The sequence below is a fragment of the Babylonia areolata genome, chromosome 16 (assembly GCF_041734735.1).
Source record: "Babylonia areolata isolate BAREFJ2019XMU chromosome 16, ASM4173473v1, whole genome shotgun sequence".
Lineage (NCBI taxonomy): Eukaryota > Metazoa > Mollusca > Gastropoda > Neogastropoda > Buccinidae > Babylonia > Babylonia areolata.
Window position 1 is genome coordinate 16,440,699 of NC_134891.1, and position 23,996 is coordinate 16,464,694.

The following is a 23,996-nucleotide window of genomic DNA, read 5'->3' on the forward strand; positions in this document are numbered from 1 at the left end:
ACAACAAAAAAAAAAAAAAAAAAAAAGAGGCAAGGCCTTCAAGACTCACTTGTGATACACTTAAAAAAATCTAATCGTTAAAATGTGTTCTGTATTTGTTATTATAAAGCTTTGCATAAAAAAAAGTCCTAACCAGATTCGAATTAAGTCCCCTAGCATTAATTACAGAGTACTTTCCCTTTTTTACTATCTGCACCAAAACGTTTGCAAAATAAATAAAACTTCCATGCTCAGCAAAAGAAGTTCCTGTTAGAACAAAAAATGATAATAATGACTGCTCTTGTTGTGTCAGAATATCAGATCAAAGTGCCAAGTTTAGAGAATACAAAAAATATAAATATAACAGTAAATGCAGTTTGCATATAATTAAGCTTCATTTTTAAATTTTTTTTGTGCCCATCCCAGAGGTGCAATATTGTTTTAAACAAGATGACTGGAAAGAACTGAATTTTTCCTATTTTTATGCCTATGCCTAATTTGGTGTCAACTGACAAAGTATTTGCAGAGAAAATGTCAATGTTAAAGTTTACCACGGACACACACACACACACACACACACACACACACACACACACACACACAGACAACCGAACACTGGGTTAAAACATAGACTCACTTTGTTTACACAAGTGAGTCACAAAAGCAACAAAAAACCAGTCCTTTTCACTCATATTCATTCTCTGAACCTCATTAGCAATAGTTGTCAGTAATTTCTTGATCATCGTCTTAGAGAGATTTCATACCATTTAAAAACAATGCAAACATTTTTGGCGAAAGATTTTCTCCTCGTCTCACCACAACATTTGAACTGAAAACTCGGAAATTTCGTCATTGACCTTATCAATGATTTAGCATCACCATACATGTATATATTTTCTTGCAATATTCTACCTTTCATACGACAACGTAGCAGTTGTTTTGCCATATATACACCCTGTTAATCTTGTCAAAAAGCTTTGTCGTAGTCTAAAAAGACACAATTCAATCTTTTTTTTTAAACAAAATATCAAAAACACCATATAAAGTAAACAAATGATCTTACGTTGAAAAATCACTTCTAAATCCAGCTTGTTCCTGTACCAGTAGACCTGAACACTCAACATATAGTTTCAGAAGTTCTTTCACTATGTTTGTAAATAACTTAACAAAACAAGACAACATTGTAATCCTGCGATGGTTATTTGGGTCATCGGGTGATCCTTCAGTCATATTACCCCTTCAGTCCAGTCAGATGGAACCTTTGCTAGTCAGCAGCACAAGACTGAATGTATTTACCATTCTTCATCGTTTAAGGCTATAAGAAATTCATTGAAAACATCCATCCACTTGCCATATTGGTGTTTAACCTCGAAATGCACTTAACAACTTCAGCTTTTGATATAAAATCACTGAGCAGCGGATTTTTCTGCACATTTTTTTTCCAAAGCAAAACCTGTCACATCGTCATCACAGCCCTTCAGTTTCATGTTTCTGAACACATCACAAAATATTTTACAATCAGGCCATTTTACCATAGTTTTTTTTTCTTCTTTTTTCATCTAACAAACTCCATGATGCTTTTGGATTTTACACGGAGTTTTGTAATGTATCTTTTATAATCTTTTGCAGGTCGTTTACTTTCCGCATTCATTTCCCTCATATTGCCCAACCTTTGGCTCTGTTTAAACTCTTTTTCTCTCTAAGTTTACTTTCACGACACGTTGTTGTTCACAGGTGAGCCTTTATTGCCTGCCCGTCTCTGTCTCTCTTCCTTTTGTCTGCTTCCTTCCTCCTTCCTCTCTCCTCCCTTCTCCCCCTCCCTTCTCTCCCTTACACAGGACAAGCGAACACACACAGCTCCTCCCTTATTTGTATATGACTCCTCTGCCTCTCTCTCTCTCTCTCTCTATCTCCCTGTTTCCCCTGTTTGTATGGCTCGTGTTGAATGCTGTACGAGTTAAAAGAAGGCTCACTTGCGGTGCTACAGATTGCATGATAATGTTCATGTTGTCAGTCCACAGTTGAATCATATATATCTTCCACTATAATTACCAAACAGGAGACATAGTTCGTCTGTTCATTGAGACATTTCACACGAAAGGACATAACTGCCAAGGAGAGAACAGTTGAAGAAGAGCGAAGTTGAAAACCTTAAACCGAGAGTTGCCACAATGGAACCACCTTATCCAGCTGTTTTGGGTCTTCCGAATCTGATAGTCATACAACCAACAAACAGACAATTGTTGTGCTTCTTTTCCGAATCAGATACAGTTATGCAAAACCAGCACGTAGACAATGGTTGTTTCTTTGTACAATCTAATACAACACTGCAAAACCAACGAGCACTCTGTGACGTATGTCTGTAGTTAGTATTTTTGTCGGCACGAGTTGCCAACAGCAACAACAAAAGAAAGAAACGGACAAATATTAATACAGTGATACATTTTTAGAATATGGGAATATATCTATAACTGAATCACATGAGTTAAAGTAGGAAAGCGAGAGAGAAAGATAGGGAGCAAGAGACAGAGACAGACAGACGAGAGAGAGAGTGAGAGACAGACAGAGACAGACAGAGATGGGTGGGTGGCATTGTTGTCAATTCTTTTATTTATTCATTCACATATCCGTCCACCAGTTGGTCTACATTTATTCATCCATTGATACATTCCTTCGTGTTTCAGCATCCAGAATGATTTTTCCTTTAGCGACGACGCAGCAAAACTGTACGGGTGTCAGGTGTATGCCTTCGACCCCAGGTAAGCCTTCATTGCCTGCCTGCTGATCAAAGAGTGTTGTGGGCTTAGAGAGGGTCAGGGGTACCTGGGTCACATCCTGCTGCTCAGCGGGGTTAAGGGTGGATAGAGAGGGGTGCTTCTCCCCAACCCTCTCCCATTCCCGTCCCCCACACCCGCATCTCACTGATCAGCAGACTTGTTGATGTTGTATAATGCATTCTGTGAGAGCAATGCACACACATAGAGGATCGAAATTTGTACCGTAAACATTGCGTTTAATCCGTATCGGCGTTCGTTGAGTTACAGACCACCAAACTTACCCAGCATGCACATGCCCTTCGTACCTCTGTGGTGTTGTGTGGTGTGGTGTGAAGTGGTGTGGTGTGGTGTCATGTAGTGTGGTGTAATTTGGAGTGGTGTGATGTAATGTGATATGGTGTGGTGTGAAGTGGTGTGGTGTGATGTAATGTGGTGTCATGTAGTGTGGTGTAATTTGGAGTGGTGTGATGTAATGTGATATGATATGGTGTGATGTGGTGTGGTGTGATGTCATGTAGTGTGGTGTAATTTGGAGTGGTGTGATGTAATGTGATATAGTGTGATGTGGTGTGAAGTGGTGTGGTGTGATGTAATGTGGTGCCATGTAGTGTGGTGTAATTTGGAGTGGTGTCATGTCATGTCATGTCATGTGGTGTGATGTGATGTGGAGAAGTGTAATGTGATACAGTGTGGTGTGATTTAGTGGTGTGATGTGGTGTGGTGTAGTGTGATGTGACGTAATGTGGTGTGATGTTATGTGATGTGGTGTGGTGCGATGTGGAGTAGCGTAATGCGATACAGTGCAGTGTGATGTAGTGTAGTGTGGTGTGATGTAATGTAGTGTGATGTGGTGTAGTGTGATGTGCTGTGATGTTATGTCATGTGAAGTAGTGTGGTGTGGTGTGATGCATTGTGGTATGGTGTGGTGTAATGCGGTGTGGTGTGGTGTGGTGTGATGTGGTTTGGCGTGATGTGGTGCGTTTTTCCCTGGATGTCTGTCTCCTTTCCTTTTCAAATTTCCTGACAGCTTTCCTGGTGGAAGTTTTCCAGGCAGATCTGTTTGCTGCCAGTGTCTCCCAGCTGTGGTGGTCAATTTCGCTACGTGGCATCTGCTGCTTCAGTTGGTCCTTGTAGCGCCTGCTTGGAGCTCCAACGCTGCGTTTACCTTCACGCAGTTCGCCGTAGAAGACGGCCTTTGGCATTCTGGAGTTGTCCATACGCGCTACATGACCTGCCCAGCGCAGCTGTCGAAGCATCAGCATTGACTCGATGCTTGGGAGATCAGCTTTCTCCAGGACTTCGATGTTGGTGGTATAGTCCTGCCAATTGATGCCCATGATGAAGCGGAGGCATCTCTGGTGGAAACGCTCCAGCAGCTTGATGTGTCTCCTGTAGAGGACCCAAGCTTCAGATCCATACAGCAGGGTACTGATGACGACTGCCCTGTAGACCTGGATTTTGGTCGAGAGTTTTAGGGAGTGGTTTTGCCAAACACGTTTCTGGAGACGACCAAATGAGCTGCTGGATTTGGACAGACGATGGTCCACATCCTTGGAAATTGTGGCATCGTCGCTGTAGGTCTTTCTTCCCGCCTGCGCTGCGAAGATTTAAAGTGAAGACCAGTGCGCGCAGACCAATCCCACTCTTTAGGCCATGCATCCTTCCACAGGGCTCAGCGAGCTAAGACGTCTATGGCGACCACAAGGCTGCAGACAGATTGCCTGTGACAGCTAACGGGCTCTGTCTGCCCGGGTTTTAAAATCAGAGATTTTCCTTCTCTTAGGCTGATTTACAACCAGGGTTGAAGGCTCAGCCCGCCCGCCCAGATATACCGCCGGGAACTCGGTCGCGCCATGACATAGCAAACTTAGTGAAAACAGGGGTACCGCGTGAAGGTGTTGCTAAGGGCACAGTAATGCAGGAGAGGCCATTGCAGTGACCTTACTAATTAGCAACAATGATGACTAAGTCAACGATAACAGCAATGATGATGATGGTAAACGTCAGGGACTACCAAGTGGTTGCAGCATTTTTTTTGTTACATATTTGTTCAGATGGGGTTTCGAATCCGCATCGTCCCCTTTTTGGCAGGCGAAGTTGGCGGATGCAGTTGGACTGTTGGGATTATTAGAGGCGGGTGTGTTACCGTTGTTTGTGCACAGGCTGTTTATCATGCATGTTTCTCTTTGTAGCTGGTCGTAGGGCCGGAGGCGTGCCATGCTTGTGTAACAATGTTTTGTGTGACACAATTTATGTGTGACGTTTTTCTTAAGGGTTGGTGTATGACGTATTTGTATAATGACGTAGGTGCTTCACGGACCTCAGGAGAGTGTCTTTGGAGAAGGTCGTGAGGAGAGCGGCGTTTGGCTGCTGCAGTTGTTTGGTTGTTTTTTTCGTTCTGTTTACCTCTGTAGACGACCAAGTGTCCGCCAGATGGGAATATCAGCATTCGGTGTATCATTGTTTCTATAATTTAATGCTTAAAAATGTAAAGTACTTCATTTAAGAGCATTTACATTTATAGATAAGGTTACTTTCTTACGGTTATAAAACATTAGTTAGACCTATCCTAGAATATGGAAACACTGTATGGTACTCAACGCAAATAAAACAGTCACAAGACATAGAACAGGTTCAAAGAAGAGCAACAAAGCTGATCAGTAGCATAAAAGATTATTCATACCAAGAAAGATAAAAGTATTTACAACTACCATCACTTTAAGCAAGAAGAGTAAGAGGGGACTTAATACAGATGTACAAAATATTCAATGGGTTTGACGATGTAAACAAAGCATGCTTTTTGTGCTCCAAAGGTAGACACTACAAGAAACGGTACAGACAAAATATTTAAACAGTATTCCAGAACAAATTTCAGAAAGTTTGCATTTAGTAACAGAGTAACAGATTATTGGAACAAACTAACAATGTTAAACGTGCACAAATACTTAAAAAAAACCTCAGATAAACATGAGTTATTGACAAAAACGAATGGATGAAATGACTGAGCTAGTCAACGACCTGACCAACAATAAAAAGGAGTAAAATCTGACGAGGCATAAAAAGCCAAAAATTTCTAAGTTGTATATAACAACGCCCCAAATCATAATCCTGATGCTGATCCTGATCATATGTTAGGCACCTTCAATTGTGTGTAGGCCAGTGGTTGCATTTTCTTTTTGTCATCTGGTCAAAGTTTTCGTGGACACTGTTCTAACCAAGAGACTCTGTCCAGTGTTCGTCTTTGTGGCGTTGGATCTTCCACTGGTCTCCAGCTTATGTTACTTTAGGTAGGAGCTATTGAAACCAGATTTACCGGTGAAACCCAGCTGGAGGAAGTTGGAGGGGTCTACACCTTCTACTGCATTGGGAAGCCAGATGGCACCCCAAGAACCGCAGGCATGGGCTTTGCCATACGAACCAAACTTGCACGACAGCTTGACAGCCTTCCACGTGGGATAAACGATAGGCTGACGACCCTGCATCTGAAGCTGTCCAAGGATTGCTTCTCTACAGTCATCAGCTGCTATGCCCCGACGATGACCAACCCTGATGACATCAAAGAAGCTTTCTACGAGGAGCTCAGTCGCACCATTTCAGTGGTAGACAGAAAGGACAGGCTGATCATCCTTGGGGATTTCAATGCCCGCGTCGGTGTGGACTTCTCGAGGCCAAAAGTCCTAGGACAGCACGGCACTGGCAAGTGCAACTCGAACGGACTGCGCTTGCTCTCGATCTGCGCGCAGCATGGACTGACCATCACCAACACCCTCTTCCAACAAGCGGACAAGTACAAGAACACATGGATGCACCCCCGCTCCAAGCAATGGCACATTCCGGACATGAGACTTGCATGCAAGCTCCAACCAGCCAGGCAGAAACCCCCTAGGAAGCTGGACATCCACCGCCTCCCTATCACCAAGGACGTGCTGCAGCAGCAAATCCAAGCAGCTCTCCAAGAAATTCCTGCATCGACTGATGTAGAAGAGGTATGGAGCAACTTTAGAGATGCTGTGTACACAGCAGCAGCTGACACACTCGGCTTTGTACAGAGGAGCCACAAAGACTGGTTTAACGAGAACGACTCTGGAATCTCCAAGCTCCTGAACACACTGCATATACGGCATCAGGACCACATTTCCGATAAAGACTGCCAGAGGAAGGAGAACCATTTCTTGCAAACCAAGCAACTCGTACAGAAGAGGCTGCGTGAGATGAAGAACACCTGGTGGGAGAGAAAGTCCAAAGATCATCAGTCTGCTGGTGATGCTCACGACATGAAGACCTTCCATGATGGTCTCTGAGCAGTGTGGGCCGAGAGTCACAGGATCAACCACCCTCATGACAGACAAGAAAGACACCCTTGCCCGCTGGGCAGAGCACTTCAACACCCTCCTCAACAGGGACTTGTCCGTATCTGACGAGGTAATTGCAGCCCTCCCACCAAGGCGGAGACCCGAAAGGCCCTGAAGTTGACAACGTCAGGAAAAGCACCAGGAGCGGATGGAATCCAGGCTGACATCTACAAGTATGGAGGCGAGGTGCTGACAGATAAGATGGCCGCCCTGTTCCAGTCTATCTGGGAGAGAGGGGAGGTCCCCCAGGATTTCAAGGATATTTCAATTGTCCACATTTACAAACGGAAGGGAGACAAAACATCCTGCAATAACCACTGTGGAATCTCTCTCCTCTGCATCACCGGCAAGATCTTCGCCCACATCATACTGAACAGACTGGTCGACCATGTCTCCAACACAGTCATCCCTGAAGCACAGTGCGGCTTCCACTCAGGCAGGGGAACATGTGACATGGTGTTTTCTGTACTCCAGATGCAAGAGAAGTGCCGTGAGCAGACCATGGTCTTTGTAGACCTGACTAAGGCCTTCGATACGGTGAACCGCTGTGGTCTGTGGAAGATCCTCCAAAAGTTCGGCTGCCCAGAGAGCCTGATCCAGCTGATTGCGTCATTCCACAATGGCATGCAGGCGAGAGTACAGGAACATGATGACATGTCGGATCCGTTCCCTGTGGTAAATGGAGTGAAGCAGGGCTGCGTCCTGGCACCCACACTGTTCTCCATTCTCTTCTCTGCCATGCTGATTGACGCCTTCCAAGACTGATCGGGGCATCTACATTCAGTTTCACACAGATGGCAAACTTTTCAACTTGCGGCGACTCCACTCCAGGTATAGGGTGTTTGAGGCACTGTTGAGAGATTTCCTCTTCGCTGATGACTGCGTGCTTGCTGCACACACCCATGAGGACATGCAGTTCATTGTGGATAGGTTCTCAACCTCCTGCAGGCGCTTTGGACTCACCATCAGCCTCAGCAAGACTGAGACCAAGACCAACCAGCTAGCTCACAGATAGCTCACAGAACGCCAGTGCCTCGACAAGCTTTGCTATCTGGGCAGCAGCCTATGCAGCAATGGAGCCCTTGATGCAGAAGTGACGCTGCACATCGCCAAGGCCAGCTCTGCCTTTGGCAGACTCAACAGCAGGCTGTGGAACAACAAAGGCATCAGGCTCAGCACCAAAATCAAAACCTACAGAGCTGTTGTGCTGACCACATTGTTGTACTGGTGTGAAACATGGACGACGTATCGCCGTCACATTCAACAACTTGAGCAGTTTCACCAGAGATGCCTACGAAAGATCCTCGGCATTAAGTGGCAAGACAGGGTCTCCAACCTCCAGGTCCTAGAGAGGAGCAGCCTGCCCAGCATCGAAAGCCTGCTGATCCAGTGCCAGCTACGCTGGACAGGACACGTTGTTTGCATGACAGACAGCAGGATCCCAAAGATGCTCGTGTATGGTCAGCTGAAGGAAGGCCACCGCGAACTTGGAAGACCCTGCAAGCTTTTCAAGGACACTTTGAAGACAAACCTCAAAACCTGTGACCTAGACATCACTTCCTGGGAAACTGATGCCCTTGACCGCTCTCGCTGAAGGATGCTGTGCTCTAGTGGCATAAAGACGTTTGAAAACAAGAGAATACTGGCCATTAAGGAGAAGCGTGAGCGAAGGAAGCAGGGCTCAACTTCTGGAGACGTTTTCCCTTGCAACACATGTTGGAAGTGCTGCGCATCCAGAATCGGCCTCTTCTCCCATATGAGGACACACACCAACAGATAAGCCTGTCTGCCTACTCATCCGTCGGTCCGACGGGAGACTCCAAACAAAATTGAATTCCACAGCTTTTGATTTGTCTTGTTTGGTTTTTGTTCGTCGTGTTTCGTCCATCATCATTACGTTAGTATTGTCTGTCTCTCGTTTATTATTGTACTTCAGTGATTTCCACAACATTTATGTGAAAATTGTTTTTTTGACGTGTGCAGAGGTTAGGAGTTTCCATGTTTTATAATTACGTACATTAAATGCGTTGTAAAAATCTTGTTCTGTGTGGGCTTGTTGGTGTTGTGGCGTCTGTAGTGGGGCATAGTGAGGAGAGGGAGGGAAGAGAACGTCCGCTTTAGTACGTTTGACAGTAACCAGAACTTGTTGTCCTGACAGCATGAAAGCTGACACTCACCAAAGGTCTGCCAACGTCTGGTACTACAAGATAGGCATCGGAGGCCCCAAGCACCAGATCCCCAAAAACACAGGTTCAAGGGCGTCGTGGGAGATCAAAACCCTGTCCGAGATCAAGGCCATGCTGCATCATGACAACGTGAGTGTCCATGTCACAGAGCAGTCTGTCTGTGCTGGTCTCTCTCCTCCTGTGAGGCATCGTCCCAAACATTTTCCTGTCGCTGAATCCTGACAGTTCCGTTCACTCCACCATGGCTGAGAACCAGACCGCTCAATACGATCTCGGATGAGACGATAAACCGAGGTCCCGTGTGCAGCATGAACTTACAGCACGTAAAGAACCCACGGCAACAAAAGGGTTTGCCCCTGGCAAAATCCTGTAGAAAATCCATTTCGATAAGAAAAACAAACAAAACTGGATGCAGGAAAAAGAAAAAAAAAGAATGGGTGGCGCTCTCAGTGTAGCGAGGCGCTCTCCCTGGGGAGAGCAGCCCGAATTTCACACAGAGAAATCTGTTGTGACAAAAAGGAGGAATACAAATACAAAATATACAACAGCACGACATAATACAATTCATGACATGACCCAATGAAGCACAATACAACATGATATGATATAGTCTTTACTTGTTCAGGTTAGTGTGATAGAACAAACGTTTTACAGCCCTGTGCATAATGACGTCTGTTCTGATGTTCACCATTCAATTTTCTTTCTTTTTTTCTTTTTTGACTTTCATTTTTATTTGTTCCTACAGATAACACTTGACATACTGAAAATGGACACCGAAGCATCAGAATGGCCAGCCCTGGAAGCTATGATCACTGAAGGGGAAATCCACAAGGTTCGACAATTCTTAGTGGAAATCCATTTTTTCGATCGTAAGTTCCGACAGAGACTACCAATTCTTCAGAAACTTGAAGCTGCTGGTTTTCGTCGTTTTCGTACTCACATGTACCCCGGTAGCGGGCCTTATAACAATCCTAACGTCTTCCCTGTGGAGAGAAGGTGTTGTTACGAGATGGGGTTTGTCAATGAAAATCTGGCCAGAGATTCTCCTTGAAGAAGGTAACATGAAGGAGAAATATATTATGTTGTTTTAGAATCAATGTCATGACCCACTGATGCGTTGGAATATCGGTAGGACATAATGGAAGCACGTGCGTGTAATCACAGATCTCTCACTTCCAAGGACACCATGGGAACGAGCCAAAAACTAGCCAGATGGGCCACAACATGATTACATATATTATTTCTTTTAAATCCCGAACCCATAAACCTTTTTCAACCAGTTAATATCAATATTGAGCCATTGATTCAATATGATATATACCTCAGCAGTATTCACCAAATGTCAGAGTTCAGATCAACGATACTGATGTAGCACACAAAAGATCACACAGGCTCGAGTTATTAGTAACAAGAAGACATTTAAAAAATATCTTAACCAACTGATAAAAATCACAATGGTTGACGAAGAAAACAGCGATTTTTCTTTTATATTTTTATTTTTATTTTTTAAATAATTTTTTACTCACTTATAAAGTTTTCCTTTTGAATCTTTATTCTAGATTTAGGATTGTTCTAGCAGTGTTCGCTGCTGCCAAAATTCACCTGCACCCCGTTGCCCTCGAGGAACATGGGGCAATGCAGCCTGCAGCCACAGCACCAGAAAGCCAGACCATGAAAGAAAACTACTGACCTTGCGTCTGGGACAACATAGTTTTTATTTTCATTTTTTGTCTTTCTTTTTAATTTTAATTACTGATTTCTTTTTTCTATTATGTCTTAATTGAAGAATGTTCAAATGGTGATCGAAAATTTAAATTACTAGTATATATAATAATAATAATAATATCTGACATTTTTATATTCCAAAGTGAAACAATTTTAGGATCTATCTACATAAGTTTGCCTCGATTTGTAGGAAGAGAATATATGAATAGAATCTGCCGAGATTTCTTATGTTTTGGGGGTTAAAAAAAATATATATACTTAAGAAACCATGGTACATTTATAAAGTTATCATAATCATCATGGTAAATTATTTGGATATTTACGAATTATACATTATGATAGAACCTTTATGCGTCGATATCAACTTGATAAAACAAACAAAAAAACAAAAACAAAAAAAAAACACGTCTTTTTTGACTCACTTGTATAAATAAAGTGAGTCTATGTTTTAACCTGGTGTTCGGTTGTCTGTGTGTGTGTATGTGTGTCCGTGGTAAACTTAAACATTGCCATTTTCTCTGCAAATACTTTGTCAGTTGACACCAAATTTGGCATAAAAATAGGAAAAATTCAATTCTTTTCAGTCATCTTGTTTAAAACAATATTGCACCTCTGGGATGGGCACCAAAAAAATATAAAAAAAAGAAGCCAAAATATATGCAAACTGAATTTACTGTTACATATATATTTTTTTTATTCTCTAAACTTGGCACTTTGATATGATATTCTGACACAACAACAAGAGCAGTCATTTTTATCATTTTTTGTTCAAACAGGAACTTCTTTTGCTAAGCATGGAAGTTATATTTATTTTGCATGTCTTTGGTGCAGATAGTAAAAAAGGGAAATTAATCTGTAATTAATGCTAGAGGGCTTAATTTGCTTTAAACTGATCTTTCTCGTCTTAAACATGACATTTTGAAATCATACTCAATACATAAAAAGCTTGTGTGTTTTACTCTCAGTGTACAGGGCTTTCACTATGTTCATTCGCTCAAGTGGTCTTTTTCGTAAAATACTAAAATCAATTGGACGAGTGGACTTAAAAGATCTGTTGGCTGAGCCCTGAAGGTCGTGGGCAAAAATCAATTGCGTACACATATTTATACATATTCAAAGCGCGTGCTCATATTCTTCGCGAACCCGAACGACGCCATTTTGTTTCAAGTTGTTGACCTGCCCGTTCAATTCTATATTCAATCGACAATACACGATAACATGTGATGGAAAGTTGGAGAAGGAGACCGTTAAATATTTATTCAGAGAAAGATTTGTGAACGCCTCATCACTTACTGGATTATGCCCCAAACTGCCATAAAAGTATCCACAGAATCAGTCGGAATTCACAGTTAAAAATAATAAACCATAAGAGTTAATACCCTTGAATTGATGAAACGTAAAAATTTCCAGTCTTGACTTTTCTCAAAATGAAGTCCTTTTCACTTCATACGACGTTTAGAAGTACTTGTACTTGACTCTACATGTTATTAGTTTAACAAAATACTCAATTTTCATAGCAACTTTAAAACTATAATACTAGAATGAACATAAAAGAGAAATTGAATCGACCGTGTCAACCGGGTGTAACTAAACTTGTACATCTATCTAGATCCAGAGAAAACGGCTAAATGTTGCAATGTGATAGCGGCGATAGCCACGTCTTCTTTACCGGGGACTTAAAAAGAATTTTTAATTGTCCATAAAGATTTTTTGAATGCCCAAGATACACCAGAAAAATATGATTTAAACAGCGTTCTCACTGCGAATATCGCAATCGATTTATCGCCCTTTAAAAAAGCATGTCTAAAAATAGCCTATGTGGGTGTCAAGTCTATTGATTATTTTTTATTGTGGTCTGTATCCAAAATCAGTTCTGCCCAAAGTTTCAGTTTGGAAGGATCAACCATGCCTTTGAGTGAAAGTGATAAGGTTACCATTGAAAACTGTTTCAAGGAGAAAGGCTGCGGTGGAAGAAGGATCGTAAAGGAATTTCCAGGCAAGGGGTGGAGTCATGTCACCGTAAATAGACTTATCGCTAAAATACGCACTACAGTAGTAATAAAAAAAATAATACCCAGACAGGCTATTCTTAGACTGACACTGATTGACAGATGCCAACACCTGGCAGCTGGCATGAACATGATGACGGTCACATTGCACAGCTCTGATAATGGATTTTTTTTACATGCTGTTTTGAATTTGACACTCATATAAATTTGCGTCCAAACTTTTAGATATTTTGCAGACTTGTGGATGATACCCTAAGGTTACTGTGTGAAATTTATCAATAAATTCGGTTTCTCTATCACTGAGAAAATGCTTGTCAAAAAGCGGCTCCCTTCTTTGGGGACACCCGATATATATATATATATATATATATATATATGACTTTGTAGTGGTTTCTTAAGTCTGATGGGAAGAGTTTCACACATGGTTTAATCTTACTCATTGTGCATTTATAAATAAAATGCTTGGCTAACAAAATCATGAAGTCCAATATTACATCTGTTTTGTGACATCATCGTTTCCAAATAATACCAGTTCTATATCCAGCTTTACATTTTAGCAGTTTTCAGACTTTTCATTCCACAATTTTCTAAAACTTTATGTATATATTTCCAACTAACTGAATCAAAAGCCTTCTCAAAATCTTTTGAAACTAATAGTCCTGGTAGATTTTTTTCCTTCAAGTAATAGATTATATCATAAACAAGCCTTAGAATATATCCTATATATCTGCCAGATACAAAACCCGTTTGATCTTCATTAATAAGTTTATCCAGGACTAGTTTTTTGTTTTGAAGAGTTTTTGTTTTTGTTTTGAAGAATCCTGCAGTCAATTTTGTCTTCTTCTTCCCTATATCCAGGACTGTTTTCATTCTATTTGCGATACAGCTAGAGCCAATTTTACAAGTTACGTTTAACAGTGATATTGGATGCCAGTTTTTAAGATATTCTCTGGGTTTATCTCCTTTTGGTAGGCAAATTATGATACCTTCTCTCTGTGTAGTGGACATCTCTTTTTTCTCAAACCCTTCATTTAAAGACCGTACAACAAAACCACCAAGCTGTTTCCAGACATGTCTACTGACATTGTGTACATTTTGTCCTGCATCCTCTGCTCCAAACTGTATGTGGGGGAGACCTGCCGTTCATTGGGCAAGCACTTCTCAGAACACCTGAGGTCGATGAAGCTAGGCTACAACAACCCTGTCAGCCAGCATTTTGCTGGCCCATACCACAGCTTCTCCCATGCACAAAAAATCAGCTGTGTGGCATAACCCCAGTGACAGCACGTACAGAAAGTACATGGAGAGCCGCATCATTGACCGCTTGGGGACGCACAGCCGAATGGATTGAACGTCAGAGTCACTGACGTCTAGCGCCTGGGTCCTTCTGCCTTTATCTCTCTGTCCTTTCTTTAACCTCCTATCCCTCTTTTTGGAAGCAATATATATATATATATATATATATATATATATCTATATATATATGTGTGTGTGTGTGAGTATGTATTGCACTGAATGGTGATCAGCAAGTGTTTAGTGTGCATGGTCCATCAAAACAGAAAGTAGTGAGATGTCATCACCCATTTCTCACATTGGCTTTCCTGTCCACACTGTCCTCTTTTCATCACTTGACAACGGGCTGAACAAAGATCTAGCCTATGATCCAAATACATTGTGGACAAAATTGAAACAGCTAAAAACAATGGAAACGCATCAAAACACACAATCCCTGTCAGGTAAAAGATGGATTACCTACTTAATGAACTTATTGGAAACAAAGCTGGTATGGATGATGAAAACCAAAATGCCATTGATAATGGGATGAAAAACGGTTTTAACAATCTGGATTGTAATAATACTTGTTTAGATAATGATATATCTGACACAGAAGTAATAAAAGCGTGCCAAAAATTAAAGAACAACAAATCACTGGGCATAGACGGCATCAGAAATGAGATAATTAAAGCTGTCTTACCAGACTTACTTCCCACAATTAAAACAGTACTTAATTACATTCTAAAAACTGGTTGTCCGGATTTGTGGAAAAATGGGATATCTATCCCAATTCATAAAGAGGGCGATAAATCAAACCCAAATAACTACAGAGGAATAACTATCAATTGTTCTTTAAGCTATCTACTTTGTCTCTGTCCTTAACAACAGATTAAATGATTATTAGAATCAAACAATTTACTTGTAAAAGAACAAGCTGGATTTAGAAAAGGTTTCAGAACTACAGACCATATTTTTGTGTTGAAGAAAAAAGTTGATTACACCATAAAAAATAGAACAGATTATACACAGTTTCGTAGACTTCAAAAAAGCTTTTGATAGCATTTCACATGCAGGTATGTTCACAAAACTTTTTTTAAAAATCGGTATACGAGGTAGGTGCTTCAGTTTGATGAAAAGTATGTATGCAGACACAATAGTCTGCACCCGCAATGAAAATGGATTCTCCCCTTCAATCTATGTTCGAAGAGGAGTACTACACTGAGCCCCACATTATTTAATATATTTATAAATGAAATTGTTGATTGGCTCCCAGATACCGATTCGCCAACAGTTAGTCATTCTCAAAACAAAAGTATCTCTTGCTGATGACTTAATATTACTTTCAAAATCTAAACATGGCCCACAGCTGAAACTAAACCAGTTACATTTATATTGTAAACAATGGGGTATTGAAATCTATAGAGGCAAAACAAAAGATGTCCTATTTTCGAGATCAGAACCACGAGCTCGAATGTTTTTTTAAATGTGGAACAGAAGTTTCAGAAACAACTGAACAATATAAGTACCTGGGAATAATATTCCATAAATCAGGCAATTTTGAAAAGGCTATGGAACATCTGGCAAAACAAGGTAATAAAGCTTTTCGTATTAAAAGATCTTTCAAAAATGAAAACATAAGCATACATATGATATCAAAATTATTTGATAGTTTCGTTTCACCGATACTAACGTATGGAGCAGAAATACGGTTCCCCACTTGTGAAAAAGCAGATGCTACTTTTACCTTTGACAAACTATATAACCATTGTCTCATGAACAAATTTCCTCATGAGCATGTTCATTTAAACTTTTTTTTAAAAAACAAATACTGGGAGTCCACAAAATAGCCACAGATTTAGCAATACTTGATGAAATAGGTAAATACCCCCTAAGTTTAAAAGTGATAAAATTTTGGTTTCACATAACACAGGCACTAGAAAATTCGTATATCAAAATTGTGTATGACGACATGCTTACAGAGGAAACAAAACAGCGAACATGGGTTAATTTTGTTGAAATTATATTACAGTATCTTGGTTTAAGACCCGTTTATAATAATCAGTCAATATTCAAGATTCATAGACTTAGCCACGTTATAAAGTAGAATATGGATATGTTTTACTGTGGAAGAGAAACAAATCTGAAAATAAATCTAAACTACTATTCTATAATAAAATTACTCGTGAATACAGAACCGAACCTTATTTGCTTGAAGGATGTCTTAATTATAATCAAAAACAGTCATTGTGCAAATTAAGAATATCCTGTCATGATTTAGCAATAGAAAAAGGCCGATATTTCAACATCCCAAAAGAAAGGAGACTATGTTTACAATGTCAAACAATAGAGGATGAATATCATTTCTTAGATGACTACGAATTATACAAATCAAAAAATTCAAAATTACATTCCAAATATTATCAAACCCAGTCAGCTAATACTGGAAGACAAACTTGTGGTACTGTTTGGGAAATTTGTCAGTAACTGCTGTTGAAAACGCCATAGCGTGCAGGAGTGATTCAGTCTCTTGTTCAATATTCATCTATTTTGTTTTGCTTTTTTGTGCGTGGTTTCATGTAACTTTGCATGCGTGTCTTATAAACCTTGTTCAGGTTTGATTGACATTAAAATTGATTCTGATTCTGATTCTGATTCTGATTCACACGGACATGAATTTTTTTTACCGTTTGTTGTTGTTTTTTTTTTTAAATTACCCCGCCATGTAGGCAGCCATACTCCGTTTTCGAGGGTGTGCACACTGGGAGTGTTCTCGTTTCCATAACCCACCGAGCGCTGACATGGATTACAGACTCTTTAACTTGCGTGTTAATTTGATCTTCCGCGTGCGTATATACGCAGGAAAGGGGTTTCAGGCACTAGCAGGTCAGCACGTATGTTGACCTGGAAACACAAACTCCACCCTTAACCCACCAGGTGTGCCGAGTGAGTCAAGTTTTACGTGGAGCGGCCTTGCCCCCCGTCCTTACAACACCATCACCAAACCCTTACTCGGATACACACACTTTTCCCCTTTCTCGTTCTTTCGCCCTGAATCAAGTTAGGGTTGTCCACAGGTCTGTGTTCCCTTTTTGTTTTTGGGGTGAGGTGGGGTGGGGTGTGGGGCGTAGGTCTCTTTCCCTCCAAAAAAAAATTATATCCCCTGGTCCTTTCACCCTGAGGGTCCTGGGTTCGAATCTCGGTAAAAACCGGGCGCCTAGTGGGTAAAGGGGTGAAGATTTTTCCGATCTCCCAGGTCAACATAATTATGTGCAGACCTGCCTGTGCCTGAACCCCCCCTTCGTGTGTATATGCAAGCAAATCAAATATGCACGTTAAAGATCCTGTAATCCATGTCAGCGTTCGGTGGGTTGTGAAAACAGAATACACCCAGCATGCACATACCCGAAAGCGGATTATGGCTGCCTACATGGGGGGATGGGTGAAGAAAAGGTCATCCACGTAAAAGCCCACTCGTTTTCAATCGTGGAAGTTGCAGCCCACGATCGAAGAAAAAGAAGAGATATCCCTTGTCAATATTCCCTGAGGTCTATGTTCAACCAGGTCTTTGTTCTCCCACGTCAAAAAAAAAGAAGAGAGTATCATCATCCATACACTTTTGGGTGCTGGTCAGTGGTCAGCAGAAGTCAGTAGTGGTCAGTCGTTTAAATGGTCAGCGGTCAGCAATGGGTGGAGAGTAGCCAGCGGTCAGCATTGGTCAATGGTCAGCAGTGGAGAGTGGTCACTAGTGATCAGTATATGTCAATGGTTCGCAAAAGTCAGTGGTCTGCGGTCACCGTCAGCAGTGGTCAGCAGTGAACAGTGGTGAGAGAGGGACAGACAGAAAGACACACAGAACTCAGAAATTCAAGGATTAAGATTTTAGGCGTAGCCTATTCTTCCAATCTGTCCTTGCTAATCTACATCTATTACAAATAGCACACGCATAAATGAAAGGAGAAGGTATTCATGCAGAAGGGTATACATAATGAAGAAAACAACCCCCCCCCCACACACACACATACCCATGCACACAGATGCATACACACACGCGCGCTCACACAGAAAGACGGAGACAGTCAGAAAAAGACAGAAACAGAGACAGACAGAGAAAGAAAGAAAGCGAATACGAATACTTTATTCATTATAGGCCATGGCCCCCCATGAAGGGGGTGTACATAAACATACAAGCACATCACAGCCATACCAAAATGTTGTACATACATATCAACGGTCACGTCAAATGAAACTGATGTTTAAATCATATCATCAAGACAATACAATATCTCTAAATTTAAATGCATTGTACAAGAAAATAGAGAAAGAGAGAGGGGGAGAAAGACAGACAGAAACAGACAGACAGAACATGTGATTTTTTTTCTGAGGGTAATAGATTATGCATGCTTTTTTTTTCATCTAGCCATCGAAAACAAACAAAACATTAATGATAATAATAACAATGCAAAAGAAGGGAAAAGAGAAAGAGAGAGAGACACAGACAGACAGAGAAAGAGAGAGAGAGAGAGTCAGTATTTGTGGTAAGTCACCCCATTTTATATTTACGTGGGGCCGGAGGCCTTGTAGTCCAGGGCAGATAGAAAAATGGTCGAAATGTGTGCAATAAAACCGTTCTTTTCACGATAAAATAGAATAAATCATACTGATCACACTGATATAAAGTTGACCGCTGTAGGTGGGCGGGAACATAATTAGATTTGGGTTTTTAATAACTATTTGCCACACTTCTGGCCATGAGAGAGCACCTTACAAAGATCCGCAAGGCAAGAACAAGCCAGGGTTACGCAAGCGCGTTGTAAGGGGTCGCCAGAGGTAAGCGTTTAGCGCGGTACAGTACTTGTGGCTGACTGCTGCCGCGCTGATGCTGCCCGGTACCTCCGTTAGTAGGTCACTGCGGCAGATGACTGATAACGTACAGAAAATAAGAGAACTCTTTGGCGTCAAAATGAAACAAACATTTTTAATTTAATCTATTATATACTAAATTCGTAGAAAACGCAAATTTGCTTTTATGAATGTTTTACAGTTTCTTACCAGTCATGACATTTCATAAAGAATGAAATCGGTATTATACCAACTGCAAAGGTGAATTTACGAAGGCAGCACGGGATCATTTAGTTCGTAAGAACTATTATGTTGACAATTTACGCAATGCACAACTTGGAAATACTTCATGCTCTGCTTATTAACGTGTAGTATATGAATATCTAAATGTGTGTTAACTAGGTTTGTTTCAATGAACATTGTCGGAGCACTGTCCAGACAATTAATTCAGAAAGCATGGAAGGCAGATGATGGCAAAATCGACCAACATCATGTCTTGATGTAAAAAGAACGGTATGAAATATATTTTTTTCTTTGGAAATGAAGCTGTATTTGCAAATGTGACTCACGAACCCTGGCGCAGTAGACACGTCAGTTTAGCGTGGGAAAGAAAATGTATCTGGCTGGAGTATGAAGGTGGCAAAATGAAATGCATCAGATAGTCATGAAGAGCAAAGTCTGCCTGGAAAATGAAAATGGGTCAGTCTCCAGAACTTTGTTGGAAATGGGGGTCTCTCAGTCTGATTCAATAAAAAGCATGTGTTTACAATCATTATTCAAATGTTTCACATGTTATCAGGATTGCAATTCATTACAGAAATGTCTGCAACAATTTGTGAGAATATGGTTTGTTCTTGTGCCTTAAATGTGTTGAAAATTATTAAATTATTTTGTGACATGGCAACGTGTCTGAACATGAAGTGGTCAGAAACAAATAAGTACAAACCTGATTAAAATCCAGTACATACAGACCTGATCTATATTCATTCGTTGTGATAATAAAACATTTATCATCAATAAAAATGGTATATTAAGTTTGAAATATTACGCAAAAAACCCGCGTGACAGACGTAAACAGCCCGTTCCTCTTGACGTGTTTTTTTTTTTTTTTTATTCATTCAAAGGCAAGCACATAAATGAATACACTACACGTTCTTTACTTGAAACAGGTGGTCAACACATCTGTCTTCTGCAGCACATACACTCATTTTCTGAGAAAAAAAGTCTATTCAGCTATTTAAATGCAATCGACGTCGTATATTAATTTTCAGTTCCGCTTTTCTGTGTTACTTCTGTGCATGTAAATGACCCAATAAAAATATACATGTGAACAAAATTAGAACTGTTTCCACAAAAATCATGCGGATTCATCGCGGAAAAACAACCCCCCCCAAAAAAAAACCAAAAACAAAACAACAAAAAAAACAAAACAACAACAACAAAAAACAACAACAACAACAACAAAAACCAACAACTGTGTATGTTAATTTCGTCGTTGTTATGGTTTGTTTGTACATTTATCTCTGATCCGTTTAAGTTTAGACACAATCACTGTTTCTGACACATGGCGAGATGCGGTAATATACGGATACTGGCTTAAGATTTCGAACCAAGTCAACGCATGTAGTTCGGTAAGACTGCTTTCAGTTGAAGACTTGTTGCATCAAAAGTTCCAAACAACAAAGTTCAAAGTAGAAAATCACCCCCTGAAATTACCTTGATTTTGGCTTTTGCTGTGTGGTGAAGTTTTATCACGAAATAATGTAGTTTATCAGTTCACAAGACAGACGAAGTGTGGAACGAAAAAAATTCGTTGTATCCGAAACACGTCAGTCCCTACGCGCTTATTGTTCTGCAAAATTTGATTAGAACAGCCACATTTTACATCACACAAGTTCTGAAAAACCAAACCATACATTGATTGTGAATGAATTTCTTAAAATTAATAAGTTTGAAGCATTTCACGTTTAGTAGTGCTTGAGATGAAGTCAGGTGTGACATTCGGACACGGAACACATGTTCTTCGGTTCTGCTTTCCGCAGATAATAAAATTCCTTATTTTTAGTTGTTGTTTGTTGTTGTTATTGTTGTTGTTTGGTATTGTCTTTTCTCATAGTCTTACTTTTATTACATTTTATTTTTCTGCAATCCTACATATTTAGTCACTGTGAGGATAACGCTAATCAGTTTTCTGTTGATTGACCGAATAGAAGAATACAAAGAATCCGGTGTTTTGATCACAATTCTTCAGATAAAGAGGAAAACGTTTGTCAAGTGGTATAAATAATACAATTCCCATTTCATAATAAGATGAACAGTAGTACTTTAAACAGTTAAACACTGGGGAGAATTGATGTGAAAATGGAGTGCCTGCAGTGTTTCTGAAAAATAAAATCATCCAGGGTAGGGAAGTTAGTTTAGGTATTTTGGGTTTCATGTTACATATGTCATAAGATTTTAGGTAATCATTAATAAAATACATAATTTTGCAAGGCTTTGTTTGAATGCATTGCATTGGCTAAGGATCGCGTGATAGATTCATTACTATCATTATTATAAATCCAGTAATTCAAACGTCTGCGTCAGGAAAGTTAGTTTAGGTAACTTGGATTCAATGTTACACGTGTTACAACAAAGTTTTACATAATCATAAATAACATTTATGATCCATTGTTATCATTATGATTATTATCTATATCCCATGCTAAATCGACGTCTACTGCGCCAGGGTTCGTGAGTCATATTTGCAAATACCGGTTCATTTCTAAAGAAAAATATGTATTTCATACCATTATTTTCACATCAAGGCATGATGTTCAATTTTGCCATCATCTGCCATCCATACTTTCCGAATTTATTGTCTGGACAGAGCGTCGATAATGTTAATTGAAACCGAAAGTGTTAACACATATTTAGATATTTATTTTCTACACGTTAATAAGCGGAGCATGGAATATATCCAAGTTGTGCATTGCGTAAAATATCAACAAAATTGTACTTACGAACTAAATGATCCCGTGCTGCCTTCGTAAATTCACCTTTGCAGTCGGTATAATACCAATTTCATTCTTTATGATATGTCATGAATGGTAGGAAACTGGAAAACATTCACAAAAACGTATTTGCGTTTTCTACCACTTTAGTATAAAATACATGAAATTTAAAATGTTTGTTTCCTTTTGACCCCAAAGAGCTCTGTTCCTATCATACTGTTCAGAATCAGTTGTCTGCTGCAGTGACCTGCTCACAGATCAGCATCAGCACGGCAGCAGTCAGTCACATGTACTGTACCGCGCTGAACGCTTTCCTCTGGCGACCCCTTATACCGCGCTTGCGTAACCTTCGCCTGTGCTTGCCTTGTGACTCTTTGTAAGGTGCTCTCACACAGGCAGAAGTAGTAAAAAATATTTGATTCTGGACATTAAAAATCAAAATCTACTTATGTTCCTGCCCCCCTATAGTGGTCAACTTTATATCAGTGTGATCAGTATGATTTATTCTATTTTATCGTAAAAAGAACGGTTTTGTTGCAGACATTTTGACCTAACGCAAATTTTAATCTAAATTCCCTGGCCTATTGCCCGTACATACAGACACACAATAGCGTAACACCAAACCCTTCATCGGGTACAGGCACTGTTGACCTTCCTCGTTCTTTCGCGCTGAACAGGACTGTTAAGTGACACTCCCTCTCCCGCAGTCAGTCAGCCCGTGTCTTCTCAGGTTTCCCCTGCCAGTGACAGTTTGTTGCGACATGAATTGCCGCCCTTGCATGGATTGTCGCCGCGACAATCCGTACAGCCCTCACTGCACATGATAGTTGTCGCTCCTCTGTGTTGTTGTTGTTGTTGTTGTTGCGTGCGTGTGTTCGTGAGCATACACACGTATGAGACTGTTGTGTGCCTGTTGTGTTGTGTGAATGCATGCCAGTGCGTGTAATTCGTGTTTGTGTTTAAGAGTGCATTCGTGTTTTTGTGAAAGGGGTGTGTGGTGGAATAGGTAGGGGGTATAATATATGTGCGGGTGTGTTTGGCATGTGTGTGTGTGTTTGAATGTGCCTTGCATGTTTGCGTGTTTGTGCGTGTGGATGTGTTTGCGTGTGTGTGTGTGTAAGTGAGCGCAAGCGCGCGTGTGCGTGTTACGTCACAACTCCTCACTCACTCATCACATCAGCCACAGTGCAGATGGGCGACAACAATTGTGTGCAGTAAGGGCTGCACGTGTTGTCGCCAGCGACAATCCATGCAGGGGCGACAAGCACATGCCGCACCACAGGGGTGTTGTCAGCTGGTGTGTGGTGTGTGCAGGAAAGAAGAAAGTCCGGTGACTTGGAGAGAGAAAAAAATAACAAGAAAGAACAATAAATAAAAAAATTATAAAAAAAAGCCGGGAGGGTAGGAGTTGAGGGGTGTGGGGGTGGGGGTGACGGGGAAGTTGGGAGTGTGGATGTGTGTGTGGGGGGGAAGGGGTGCGGAGTGGGTGTGGGGGGCGTGGGGGGAAGGTGACAGGGGGGTGGAGGACTAGGGGGTGAAGGGTGGGAGGAGGAAGAAGAGTGGGGGGGGCGGGGTGTGTGTGTGTGCAAGTCAGTTTGTCGTGTATGTACAATTGTCGTCCTGCGGGTCTTTCTTTCTTTTCTGTGTTGGGAAAGCGGGGAAAATGGGGTGGGGGTGGGAGGTGAAGGGAGGGTATATTACCGGTAGTACTGGACAGGGCTATTCTTTCCACCCTTTTGATTTTGTCCACCCACCCCCGCCCCCCATCCCCCGGTGGTCAAATCTGTCCATCATGACATGCAATAACTGAAACTCAGTTTGGAAGAGAACAATATTCCTAAATAACGATATGAATTTACAA

At 40.9% G+C, this 23,996-nt stretch overlaps 1 protein-coding gene across 2 annotated transcripts in view; it reads left to right on the plus strand.

Moving 5' to 3' along the window:
- Positions 1–16,943, plus strand: part of LOC143291201 (putative methyltransferase-like protein 24) — a 53,163-nt gene extending 36,220 nt beyond the window's left edge. For both annotated transcript variants that reach the window (XM_076600942.1, XM_076600943.1), the window contains 3 exons: positions 2,664–2,738; positions 9,267–9,423; positions 10,040–16,943. In XM_076600942.1, the coding sequence (XP_076457057.1) occupies positions 2,664–2,738; positions 9,267–9,423; positions 10,040–10,345 (538 nt within the window). In that variant the 3' untranslated portion in view covers positions 10,346–16,943. The remainder of the gene's footprint in view (positions 1–2,663; positions 2,739–9,266; positions 9,424–10,039) is intronic.
- Positions 16,944–23,996: the final 7,053 nt, after the last annotated feature.